The sequence below is a fragment of the Tetrao urogallus genome (genome assembly GCF_951394365.1).
Source record: "Tetrao urogallus genome assembly, chromosome: 14".
Lineage (NCBI taxonomy): Eukaryota > Metazoa > Chordata > Aves > Galliformes > Phasianidae > Tetrao > Tetrao urogallus.
This window is the reverse complement of record NC_136827.1, coordinates 9,641,874-9,653,560: the sequence shown is the minus strand read 5'-3', so window position 1 is coordinate 9,653,560 and position 11,687 is coordinate 9,641,874. Positions and strand designations below refer to the sequence as shown.

General features: G+C 66.7%; 2 protein-coding genes across 2 annotated transcripts; one reads left to right on the top strand and one right to left on the bottom strand.

Moving 5' to 3' along the window:
- Positions 1-817: 817 nt before the first annotated feature.
- On the top strand, positions 818-9,838 carry DBN1 (drebrin 1; the record flags this gene model as incomplete). Its single annotated transcript, XM_079542250.1, has 15 exons — positions 818-903; positions 4,603-4,658; positions 4,745-4,857; positions 4,997-5,071; positions 5,146-5,292; positions 5,387-5,464; positions 5,542-5,693; positions 5,781-5,844; positions 5,940-5,999; positions 6,091-6,205; positions 7,353-7,494; positions 8,118-8,242; positions 8,949-9,523; positions 9,602-9,704; positions 9,768-9,838. 15 exons carry the CDS (start codon positions 818-820, stop codon positions 9,836-9,838), a joined length of 1,962 nt encoding a protein of 653 aa, XP_079398376.1.
- A 997-nt stretch (positions 9,839-10,835) lies between these two features.
- On the bottom strand, positions 10,836-11,627 carry PRR7 (proline rich 7, synaptic; the record flags this gene model as incomplete). Its single annotated transcript, XM_079542373.1, has 2 exons — positions 10,836-11,224; positions 11,318-11,627. The coding sequence occupies 2 exons, from the start codon at positions 11,625-11,627 to the stop codon at positions 10,836-10,838; spliced, it is 699 nt and encodes a 232-aa protein (XP_079398499.1).
- Positions 11,628-11,687: the final 60 nt, after the last annotated feature.

The following is an 11,687-nucleotide window of genomic DNA, read 5'->3' as shown; positions in this document are numbered from 1 at the left end:
GCTTTTGCGAGCACGGCTCCTGCCTGGGATGGGGACGTGGGACGGGCAGCGTGAGGCCGTGTCTGTCCCTCGCAGGAGGACGCTGACCCATGTGGGAGCAAATGGGGACCGCTACACCCCGGAACCGCAGACGGGGTCAGCTTGGAAGGAACTTTGTGGGTTCACGCAGAGGCACATCTTGGGGGAGATGATGTCCGTGTCGAGGGCTGGAGGGGCCCAGGGTGGGTTGGGAACAGAGGGATACATTTGACAGCAGCTGGAATGAGAAGGGATGGAGGGGTCCCCTTCACCGTATTGGCAACCCCACAAAGGCTGGGCCCGGAGAAGCGAGGGCACAACGGCACGCACGGGGCAGAGATGGCAGAGCGGGGTCTTCGGAGGTGAAAGCTCCGGGGCTGTGGGCGCCCGGGCTGCGGGAAGTTGAGGCCACGGGGATCCCGGGGCAGAGCGGGACCGAGGGCGCATCCGCGGAATTCGGGGTGCTCAGAGGGAGCGCAGCCGGAATTTGGGGCCATGGGTGCAGAGCAGCTCCTCTGGTCGAGCTCAGCACCCCGTTCCGGGAGCTCTGCCCCGCGGCGGGTGCTGGTGGGGGTGCCCCAGGGGTCGCCCCGGGGGAGCAGCGGGGGCCGGGACGGGGGCGGGGGCCGGGGCGGGGGCCGGGGCGGAGGGGGGGCCGCCGTTCGCGGCGCTAGGACCGGGCGCGGCGGCGGGCGGAGCCTCCCCGCCGCTCGCCCCTCCGCCCGGCCGCTGCGGCAGTGTCTCGGAGGCGGGCAGGCGGCCGGTCCCTCCGGTCCCCCGGCAGCATCCCGGCCCCGCCATGGCTGGCGTCGGCTTCGCGGCGCACCGCCTGGAGCTGCTCGCCTCCTACCAGGACGTGATCGGCGAGGACAGCCCCACCGACTGGTGAGCGCGCCCGCCGCCGCCGCCGCCCCTTTGTCCCCGCCGCCCGGGGCCCTTTGTGCGCGGAGCCGCCCGGTGCACCGAGCGCGCCGCCGCCGCCGCTACCGGGACCGCGCCCCGCGCTGCGCCCCCCGCGCCGCCCTGCCGCCCCCCGCCACCTGCGCCGGGCCCGGAGCCCCGGTACACAAAGGCGGGCGGGGCCGGCGGGACGGCGGAGGGGGTGTGCCCGGCCCGCCGCCCCCGGTGCCCGCACCTGCCCGCCGCATCGCACCGCACCGCACCGGGCCGGGGCGCGGCCCCGCTTTGTCTGCGCCGGGCGGCACGTGGGGGCACCGGGGGCCCCGCTCCGAGCCCCCAATCTCCCTCCTCCCGGCGGCACCGCGCGTGGGGAGCGGCGGGTGGGAAGGGCCTGGGGGACTTTCGGTGCTGGGCCCGGTACTGGGATGTGGCGGAGTTTTGCCATTGTCTGGAACCGCTGGTGGGTTGGGGGGGGACGGGGAGCCCTTAGGCTGGTCCCGGCAGAGCCAGGCCCGCAGCTGTGAGGGAACAGGGGCCCCACTGCTCCCGGTTCCCACAGCCCCGGGGGGAGCTCTGGGTGCCTGGTCCCCGGGAGGGCCGTGCGGGGTGCCCTGGGGCTGGGATGCGGTGGGCAGGGGCAGGGGATGGGGGCACCCTGGGGTGTTCCACCTGCAGCCCGATCCCTCTGGCAGCCTGTGCTGGGAGCCCGGTGGTTCCAGGCTACAATGCAGCTTTGCTACGGGAGCAAATCCCACCACTGCCCCACTGCTGCCACCTCCCAGCACCCAGCTGCCTTCCAGGACCCCCTGTCCTTGTCCCTTGGGTGCTCGCGTGGGGGTGCTGTGGGCAACCCAGAAGCTGGTACTGGTGTGTGCCATGCGTGCTGAGCTCCTGCCAGGCTGCGTGCGCTCTCCTGTTGGGTGTCCACTGGTGTGGGCCTGAGCATTGCCCCCTCCCCACCAGTCCCACTTTCCAGGTCCCCACAGCCCTGGTTGCGGCACAGTGGGTGAGTGCGGTGCATGTCGGTGGCCAGGAGGCAGCTGTCAGCCCAGGGTACATCTGGCTTCCCAGCATCCGCTGCAAAGCTCCCTGCCGGAGCTGCTGAGAGCAGCAGAATTGGTTCCCAGGAAGGCAAGCGCTGGGAGCGGGCCACCCCTCTTCCAGCACTGAACCCCACAGCTCCTTTGTTATGGCTGAGCCCCACGCTCCCCATCTCCTCCAGTCCACCAACACCAGTGGTGCTCGGTGCCAGCAGCAGCAGCATCCCCACTGCAGGGCCTAGCGTCCACCCTCAGTGAGGGATGGGGAGCGGTGCAGGGGGACCACATGCCCATCGTGGCTGCTGGGACTGTCCCCAAATGTTGGCACTGGGCAGGGTGAGCTGGGGCTGTGAGGACACTGTGCTGGAGTGCAGTTCTAGGCTGGCTCGGGGGATGCCGGGATCCCCGTGGCCAGGGGATGTTTAGTCTGGGATTTCCCCCGCCCCAGCCCAGTCCTGGAGGGTCCGAGGCTCCCCTCCCCCTCCCAGCCTCGCGGAGGCTGCTGGGGCCCATTACTCGATAGGAAAGGAATTTGGTGCTGCTTTCTGAGCACGCTGACTCCCTGGAGCTCGCAGCCACATTGGAAACACATGTGCCTGGGTTGGGGCAGGCAGAACAGGGCACCCCCCGTTTCTGACCCCACATGGGGGCCAGGCAGCTGCGGGAGAACCGCTGTGGTCTGGCACAGAGCAATAGGGGCTGCAGAAGGGCAGTGGGCTCTGCCCCCTTGGCAGTGATGGGGAGATTCCAGTCACAAGCATCCCTGCTCCCTGCCTGTCCCTACATCACCCGTGGGTGATCTCACAGCTCAGGTGCTGGGGAAGCTGCATGGGAGGATGGAAGCATGGGAGGAGGTGGTGCATGGGGTCGTGGTGCTGTTGGTCCCTGCTCACGGTGATGCTCTGGGCTCTGCGCGGGGCTGGGGACACTGGAACTGTCCCTCCTGATGCAGGAACAGGGGCTGTTCGGGGGCAGTGCCCACAGTGCTGAGCCACAGGAGAACCTCTGGGTGCCAGCAGCAGCGTTGTGCTCGGGGTGCTGCCCTGCGTGGGAGAGGCTGGGGGTGGGCGGCAGGCAGCGGGTGCCCTGGCTGCTCTGCCTTGGCTGTGCCCTACTTTTGCATCCTGTTCCCTCTCCCTTGTGAACCCCCCTGTCCTGCCTGCAGCCCCTCACATTGCAGCCCTGTCCCTGGGGGAACAGAGCAGCGCCAGGGCTGGAGCTGCCACCTTTTTCAGCGCTGTGAAGCCGCCCGGCTGCCTCCAGCCTGGGAGCCGCGCTGGCTCGGGCGGCCGATTAGCGGGATTTGGATGTGCGGATTAAAGTCAATCTTGTTGGTGCAATTATCTGTGGCTCACTGCAAGAGCAGGGCTGGGAGGAGATCAGGGGCTATGGGTGCTGCAGGGTGGAGGGAGCCTTGTTTCGTCCTCTTTGTTAGCAAGGCCCTAAATTTCCATGATTTCTCAGCTGGAAGGAGGCAGACAAGGCCCAGGATGGAGCTGCGTGGCTCCGGTGTGGGGCTCTGCCCATGGGGGGCACCCGCTTCCCATTCCTGCTCCCATCCCTGCTTTCCCTCACCACTTCCCCTTCCCATCCCCAGTCCCCATCCTCTTCCTGGAAGCCACCAACTCGTGGGCTCCTCCTTCCCCAGCACCGCAGGGATTTTGGCTCTCCATTGCTGCTGATCGGCAGAGCTGCCCGCCCACTCTGCGAAAGGATTATGTGGGGGGGAAGGAAGGCGGGGAGTCCAGCACGGTTGGCCCCTGCCCCCTGGGCACAGCGCGTGACAGTGGTGGGTTTGGGTGCCCGCCAGGTCACCGCTGCCTGCCTGCCTCCCCCGCTCCCCCCCACTAATCACCTCGTCATCAGGGCGAGCTGCATCCCAGCTGGGATGGGGGTTGCCATAGTGACGGAGGATGCTGGTTGCCTAGCAACAGCCATCCCCTCGCCCACCCGCCCTGGACCAATTCAGGGCACAGCATTCTCCCCCCACGTTGCCGCCTACCCACACTTGGGGACGTGCACGGGGTCTTGTGGAGCCCCAGGTGGGCTCAATGGGGCACAGCGGGGGTGCGAGGGGGTTTTCCCAGCTGCGGGGAATGGTTTCCAAGGAACAGTCTCCATGACGGCCCCAGCACACCCCGGCGGCACATTGATTTGCTGCCGCTGGAGCTCTGGCGTCCTCCCCCGGCCTGGTGCCTGGCGGGCCGGTGGCTCACGCAGCCGGGAACGTGAGCAGCCCCATGCAGGCGCGGGGCTGTCCCCATAGCCAGCTGACCCCATGGGATTGCGGGACAGGGATGGGTGCGTGGGCAGCTGGGAGCACTGCGTCATGCGGGGTGAGTGCGGCAGCACCCAGCCGGTCCTTGTGCCCAAGTTACCCCTCTGTCCCTGTCCTTGGGAACTCACTCCACAGCTGTGAGCTGTGGGGTGGAGAGGAGTGCCCTGCCCCACGTTCTGTGTGCAGGAGAAGTGCCCTGCGCTATGGAGTCTGTGCTGGACCCTTTGTGTGATGGTGGATTAAGGGACCTTTGGCACTGCCACTAGTCCCCAAACCCTGCCCTGGTCTCAGTGTCAGCAGCAGAAGGGAAGGTGGGGAGGCTGCCTCGTGTTGTGCAGAGCCATTCTCACCCCCTGCACCCCCCAGGGCCCTCTACACATATGAGGATGGCTCCGATGACCTGAAGCTGGCAGCATCAGGAGGTAAGGCCTTGTCACACAACCCCCATCTCGGCCAGGGCTCCTGGTGCAGGGCTGCCGTGTGCTGAGAGTGCTGTGCACTGTGCCAGGAGGGGGTCTGCTGGAGCTCTCTGGGCACTTTGAGATCCAGAAGGTGATGTACGGCTTCTGCAGCGTCAAGGAACCCCAGGCTGTGCTCCCCAAATATGTCCTCGTCAATTGGGTGAGTTGGGCAGCGTGGGGACACCTCCTGCTGAACCCGGGGTCCATTGACACAAAAGAGTGGCCACGGGGAGTGCAGGTTGCCAGCGAGGTGGTGGGGGCACACATCCCCCGGCTCAGCATCCCCCTGGCTGATGTAGGTGGGTGAGGATGTGCCTGACGCCCGCAAGTGTGCCTGTGCCAGCCACGTGGCCAAGATCGCAGAGTTCTTCCAGGTGGGTAATGCCAGGGATGGGGACTGGGCCTGCTGGGAGGGATCTCTGATGGGTTTTGCCCCCGTCCCTCCCAGGGTGTAGATGTTATCGTCAATGCCAGCAGTGTGGAAGACATTGACCCGGGGGCCATCGGGCAGCGGCTCTCCAACGGGCTGGCGCGTGTCTCCAGCCCTGTGCTGCACCGCCTGCGGCTGCGCGAGGACGAGAATGCCGAGCCCGTGGTAATGTCCCCATGGCCACGTCCCTATGGCCAGGGTGTCCCCCGTGTTGATCCCAGCCCTGTCCCTGCCACCCTCTGACTCTGCTCCGACTCAGGGCACGACCTACCAGAAAACCGATGCCACCGTGGAGATGAAACGGCTCAACAGGGAGCAGTTCTGGGAACAAGCCAAGGTGGGGCAGAGAGATGGGTAGAGGGCACGGGGTGTCCCCGTGGAATAGGCTGATGACCCCACGTCCCATCCCTGCAGAAAGAGGAGGAGTTGCGCAAGGAGGAGGAGAGGAAAAAGGCGCTGGATGCGCGGCTGCGGTTCGAGCAGGAGCGCATGGAGCAGGAGAGGCTGGAGCAGGAGGAGCGCGAGAGGCGCTACCGGGAGCGCGAGGAGCAGATCGAGGAGCACAGGCATGGGGCGAGCCGGGGGTGTGGGGTGTCAGGGGTGCTGGGGGTTGGGGGGAGCCACGCTCAGCTCTGCTCCTGGCCCCGTCGCAGGAGGAAGCAGCAGAGCATGGAGGCGGAGGAGGCCCGGCAGCGTCTGAAGGAGCAGTCCATCTTTGTAAGTGCCATGTGGAGCTGGGAACCGGGTGGTGCTGCTGGGGGTGGTGGTGTCAGGGGTGATGGTGCTGGGGTGATGGTGTCGTATCTTTGCAGGGGGAGCAGCAAGAGGAGGATGACAGGCAGCAGCTCCGGAAATCAGAGTCAGAGGTGGAGGTGAGCTCAGAACCCAGAGCTGTTTGGGATCCTGTGTGGGACAGCTGCCTGCTGCCCGGGCGGAGGGTCCCAGCCTTGCTCCCCCCTGCAGGAGGCCGCTGCCATCATTGCCCAGCGACCCGACAACCCCCGGGAGTTCTTCAAGCAGCAGGAGCGGGTGGCATCGGGCAGCAGCGACGCCATCTCACCAGGCAGCCATAGGACAGGTGAGGGGCTGAGGGGCACAGAACACGTGAGTTCAGTGCCACTGGGGCACTCGCACCTCATCCACGGAGGGGTGGATGTCCTCTGCTGCCACTTGCTGTGGCTCTGGGTACTGGGAGGACTGCGGTCATTCTGCTTGGCACCACCACTGCCATAACTCCTTGGTTGGCCTGCGCCTGCTGCCACTGGGATAGGGCTGTAGCTGCAAAGAGAAGGTCCTGCAATGGGGGAGCTCAAACTGCTCATGGTTGGGTGCCCTCTGCACCTCCTGGCAGCGTGGTCCAGCTGTGGTGGCATCTTGGGGACTGGGTGCTGGCTTGGGAAGGAAGCTTTGACAGCTGAAAAGGGCAGAGGTGGGGCTGGGGCTGTGTGACTGCAGTGGGGCTGATGTGGAGCACCTGGTGTGCCCCTGGCTGGATGCACGTGGCACATTGTGTACACACAGTGTAGGTGCCCAAGGGTCCCTGGTGCCAGGGTGATTGTATGCAGTGGGCAGGATGCCCATTCTGAGTCTGCAGTGTACCTGCTGGCCCTGGCAGCAGGACCCTCTGTAGAGTTCCGGCTATAGGATGGAGTGGCTGTTGGGGGGTGCTGGGCTGCCCCACAGTGTAGGGTGCAGCCCGGGGGATCTGCTTGCAGCTCTGGGGCCTGGCTGTTCTGGTGGGTGCCTCTGCCATGGGGACGCGCTGTGGGGCTGTGCTGTGGATCACGCTGGGGGCTGTGCTGGGGGCTGTGCTGGGGTGGAGCTGTGCTGAGTGTTCCTGCTGTGGGGCTGTGCTGTGGGCTCGTGCCTTGGAGCAACACTATGGGGCTGTGCCTTGGGGCAGCACTGTGTGTTTTGCTGTGGGTTGTGTTGTGGGTTCCTGCTGTAGGGTTGCGCTGTGCCTGAGCAGACAGATGGCCCCGAGGCTGTGTCTTGGTCCCTTTGCCCACCCGGCCTTGGTGCTGCTTCCCGTCCCGCCGTCCTTCTGTCCCGCCGTCCTGCTGTTCTGCCGTCCTGCTGTCAGTGCTGTCAGTGCTGCTTCCCTGCCGTCCTCCCCCATCCCGGTGCCTCGGTGTCCCGGCCCCGCCATGGCCACTCTGAGCAGGGACTGACCCATCTCTTTGCTCTCTCTCTCTCCGTCCGTCTGTCTGTCTTTCTCTCGGCAGGTCGTCTGCACTGTCCTTTCATAAAGACAGCTGACAGTGGGCCACCTTCTTCTTCCTCCTCCTCCTCCTCCCCCCCGCGGACCCCCTTCCCCTATATCACCTGCCACCGCACCCCAAATCTCTCCTCTTTCTTCCCATGTAGGTAGCTGGGAGCCCCCGGGCATGCAGCCTCTTGGCCCTGCACCCCTCCCCAGCCCTGCTGCTTGCAGGACGGGGGTGCAAAGACAGAGCTGTGGGATCAACAGCCAAGCACAGGGGACCAAGGGGCACTTCCTGTGCCCTGCAATGCACCGGGAGTCAAATGGGGACCGGCAGAGCCGTGCCCAGGAATGTGATGCTGTGTCTATGGGGCAGTGAAGGATGGATGAGGTTGTGTCCAGGACCCTGTGAAACTGTGCCTATGGGGCAGAAGGGGGCACATGGTGCTGTGCCCCTTCAGCCAGAGAAAGGGGGCACCGTGTGATGCAGAGAGCAGAGGTTGTGCCAGGGCTCAGTGGGGCAGTGTATGGGCAGCGCGTGCCACAGCAGGGGATTGCAGCTTGTGGGTTTACCCGGAGTGGCACAGGGCTTGCTTGCTGCACCAGGCCTCCCTCCTGCTCAAAGCAGGGACTCAAGTTGGGGGTGGGTACATGGCGATGTGCGTCTCACAGCTTTCGGCCAGACTGGTGTGGGGCACTGCTGGGGCACCGCTGCCTCCCCGTTCAGGTGTTCACCCCCCAGTGCAAGCATTTCCCCCCAAGCCGTGTCTCCGTTGTCTGCAGGCAGCCAGTCCGACTACCGAAAGGTTTCGGCAGCAGGCTGCAGCCCCTGTGAGTCCAGCCCGGCCTCCACGCCGCTGGGCGAGCAGCGCGCCCGCGCCCCGGCTGAAGAGACGCCGGCAACGCCCAAAGGTGGGCGAGGGGCTGGCGCTGCCTGCTGCATCCTCCCTCATCAACCTGCATCCCCTGCTGCTGCATCCCAGGGTCCCCTTTGCACCTCTCAGTGCATCCTCGCCGTATCGCCCGGTGCATCTCATGCGTCTCCGTTTGCGTTCCCGCCGTCTGTGCTGCATCTGCGCCGCATCCGCTGCTCCCTGCTGCTGCATCCCCACCACCACTGGTGCATTCCCCTCATATATCTGCTGCATTCCTGAATGCGCCCCTGCTGTCTCTGGTGCAGCCCATGGTGCATTCCCCATTGTCAGTGCCATGTCACACTGGTACATCCCCACCATGGCTGCCACGTTCCCAGTGCTTCTCTGCTGGATGTGCCTCATTCCCCAGTGCATCCTTCTCTACATCCCCACTGCATCCTAGGGAACACACCTGCCCTGCCGCACCTTCTGTTGCAATCTTTGTTTCCTTTGGGTCCCTCCATGCATCCCCGCTTTCACTCTGCACTTCCCATGGCACTCCCATCCCTTTGCCTCCCAGCTCCCAGCCCTCTCCTCTGCCTCCCCGGCGCTCCTCTCACCCCGGCCACGTCCTTCTGCCTCTTCAGAGAACACCATCGCTGCCCACCCACCCCACCCGCCCTTCACCATCTCCCAGCCCCAAACTCCCCCCATCTCAGCCATCCTCAGGGTGGGCTCTGACCGCTGTCCCCCCACCCTTGCAGACTCCCCCAGCCCCAGCGCCCAGGTGGCAGAGCCGGCGGTGACCGAGCAGCACTGGCCCTTCCCCGGGCCTGAGGACAAAGCCGCAGAGCCACCGGGGGCCGAGCCCGACCCCGAGCCCAGGCCGGCGTGGACAGCGGGGGCTGACGTGCTGGGGGACCTGGTGGCCCTGGAACCCTCCGAGCCGTCCCCAGCGCCCGCCGTGCCCGACCCCCAGCCCGTGGGGACACCCGGCGCGGCCGAGCCCCTCCTCGAGCTGTGGCAGAGCGACGGTGCGGCCCCCGCCGCCTCCGGCACCTGGCCCCCGCCCGACACCCCTGCGGGACCACCGGCCCCCCCCGAGGAGGGCACGCTGCTGGGCCTGGACGAGCTGCCCGAGCCCCCCGCCACGTTCTGTGACGCGGAGCAGCACGAGGAGGTGGAAGAAGAAGAGGAGGAGGAGGAGGAGGCCACGGCGGGCGGGCCCCATCCCACGGGGCTGGGCTACCAGGAGGGCTACCAGGAAGGCCACGAGGTGCCCCCCATCACCAACGGGGAGATGGGCCCCAAGGACGGCACGGCGGGGCGCGGCGAGCAGGTGAGGGCCGTGGGGTCACAGCACAGGGCTGGGGTGCGGGCACGGGGCCTGCAAATGGCGGCACCCCAAATCCCGCAGGCCAGCGAGGGCTACTTCAGCCAGTCCCAGGAGGAGGAGGCCCCGCCGCCCGAGGAGCCGTCGGCCAAAGCCCCGCAGCCCATCTTCTACAACAAGCCGCCAGGTGAGTGCGCAGGGCAGGAATGGGGGGGGCTGTGCGGGGTGCCTGCTAACGCCATCCCCGCAGAGATCGACATCACGTGCTGGGACACGGACCCGCTGCCCGAGGAGGAGGAGAGCTTCGGGGGCGGCCTGTAGGCCCAGCGCAGCCTGGAGGCCCCGCCGGCGCGGGGTGCGAGCGGCCGTGGCCGGGGACCCCTCTGTGCTGGGGCCCCGCAGGATGGGAGCCGGGGGGGCCGCCCCGCAGCACCCCGGGGTGCCTTTTACAGCCCCTCCCGTCTCTTTCTCTTTTATAAGTTGTCAGTAGGAGACGTGTCAGCCCTCCCTCCCCCCCCCCCCCCCACACTCCCCACCCCGTGAACCCCTCGTAGGCCCCTCTCCACCCCTGCCCCCCATCCTGGGGGGGGATACATGAGACCCCCGTGGTGCCCGGCTGTGGGATGGGGGCCCCGCTCTCTTTTTTGCCCCCTCCCCTCCTCCCCAGTACTTTGCACGAGTTGAAAAAAAAAAGGAATAATAATAATAATAATAATAATAAATGAATATGGCAATAAAGTGACCCTACCGAGGCGAGGCTGTGGCCGGCGGTGCCCCCACCCCAAAGCACTGCGGGGATGCGGGGCCCCCTCCTCGCCAGGAGCCCCCGGTGCAGGGCTTGCCCCGTCCCCATTTCCTTCTCCCCGCTTTGCCCCTCGCTTGGCCCCCCCCTCCCCCCCATACAGTATAACTGTTTTTTGGAAAGCACAAGTTCTGTAACGGCGGCGTGCTGATGTATGTTAATAAATAAAGCGACTCCCATAGGGGCTGCTGCCTGCCAGGGGGAGGGGGCTGGAGCAGGGATGTGGGGGGAGGTCCCTTCTGCCCTATGCGGCGATGGATCCGAGGCGAGCCGGATCCACAAACTTTTATTCTCAAACTGTAACAAACAAAATAAGAAACAGAGCAGAGTCCGAGCCCGGCTCCAAGCCCCCCCGGCCACGGGGGTGCCAGCAGGGGATGACAGGTGGGGGCGAGAGGGGGAACCAGCCCCTTCCGCGCTGGCGGCGATGGCCCGCGCCGGGGATGGGGTACCCATGGAGGGCAGCTGAGTGCCCCCATACCAGAGGGGGACCCTTGGGTAGCTGCGGCCCCTCCCTTAGACAGCCGTAGTCCTGCCGAACAGGGGCATGGAGACCGGGAGGTGCCACGGCCCCGGCTCGAAGGTGTCCCTGCTGCTGAGCTCCGAGTCCGTCCAGCTGGGGAACATGCGTGGGGAGCACTCTGCCTGCAGGTAGAGGTCCGGGCAGGCCGGCCCGGGGCTGGCTGAGCGGGGCAGGTGCAGCGCAGAGCCGTAGCCGGTGTCCAGGAAGAGGGGTTTATAGCTGGGGGGCTGCTCCTGCTTTTCCAGCCGCTCGTGGCTCAGGAAGGGCGCATTGATCTTGCGATAGAGCCCACGCGTGTCCATCAGCACCTCGCTGTAGGGTGGGGGGGGCTCGGCCATCAGCAGCGCCTCTTCGTAGCACGGCGGCTTCGACAGGTCCGACTCTGCCGGGCAAAGCCCCCCCTCGGCGTCAGCGTGGCCCCCGTACCGCCGTGCTCCCCACTGGGGGGGACGCGCGCTCCGCGGCCGCTCCTTACCGTGCCGGCAGCTCCAGGGCCGGGGGGGTGGGATGTGGGGGTGGTGGTGGTGGTGGTGGTGGTGGTGGGGCTCCAGGCGCAGGCGGTGGGGGACGGCCATGCCGGGGGGGCTGCCCCCATAGCCCTCGTAGTGCAGCGGCTCCAGCTCCAGCGCACGCAGGCTCTGCTCCCGCAGCCGCTCCTCCTGCTGCCGCTTGACGCGCCGCCGCAGGTAGCTGCAGAAGCAGCACAGCAGCACGATGAGCCCCCAGATGAGCCAGAAGCCGGCGAAGCAGGTGAGGAAGGTGTAGGTGCCCTGGGACATCACCATCTTTGCCGCCGGCCCGTGCGGGAGGCCCCCGCCTCTCCCTGCCCTCGGGGTTGGGGTCGG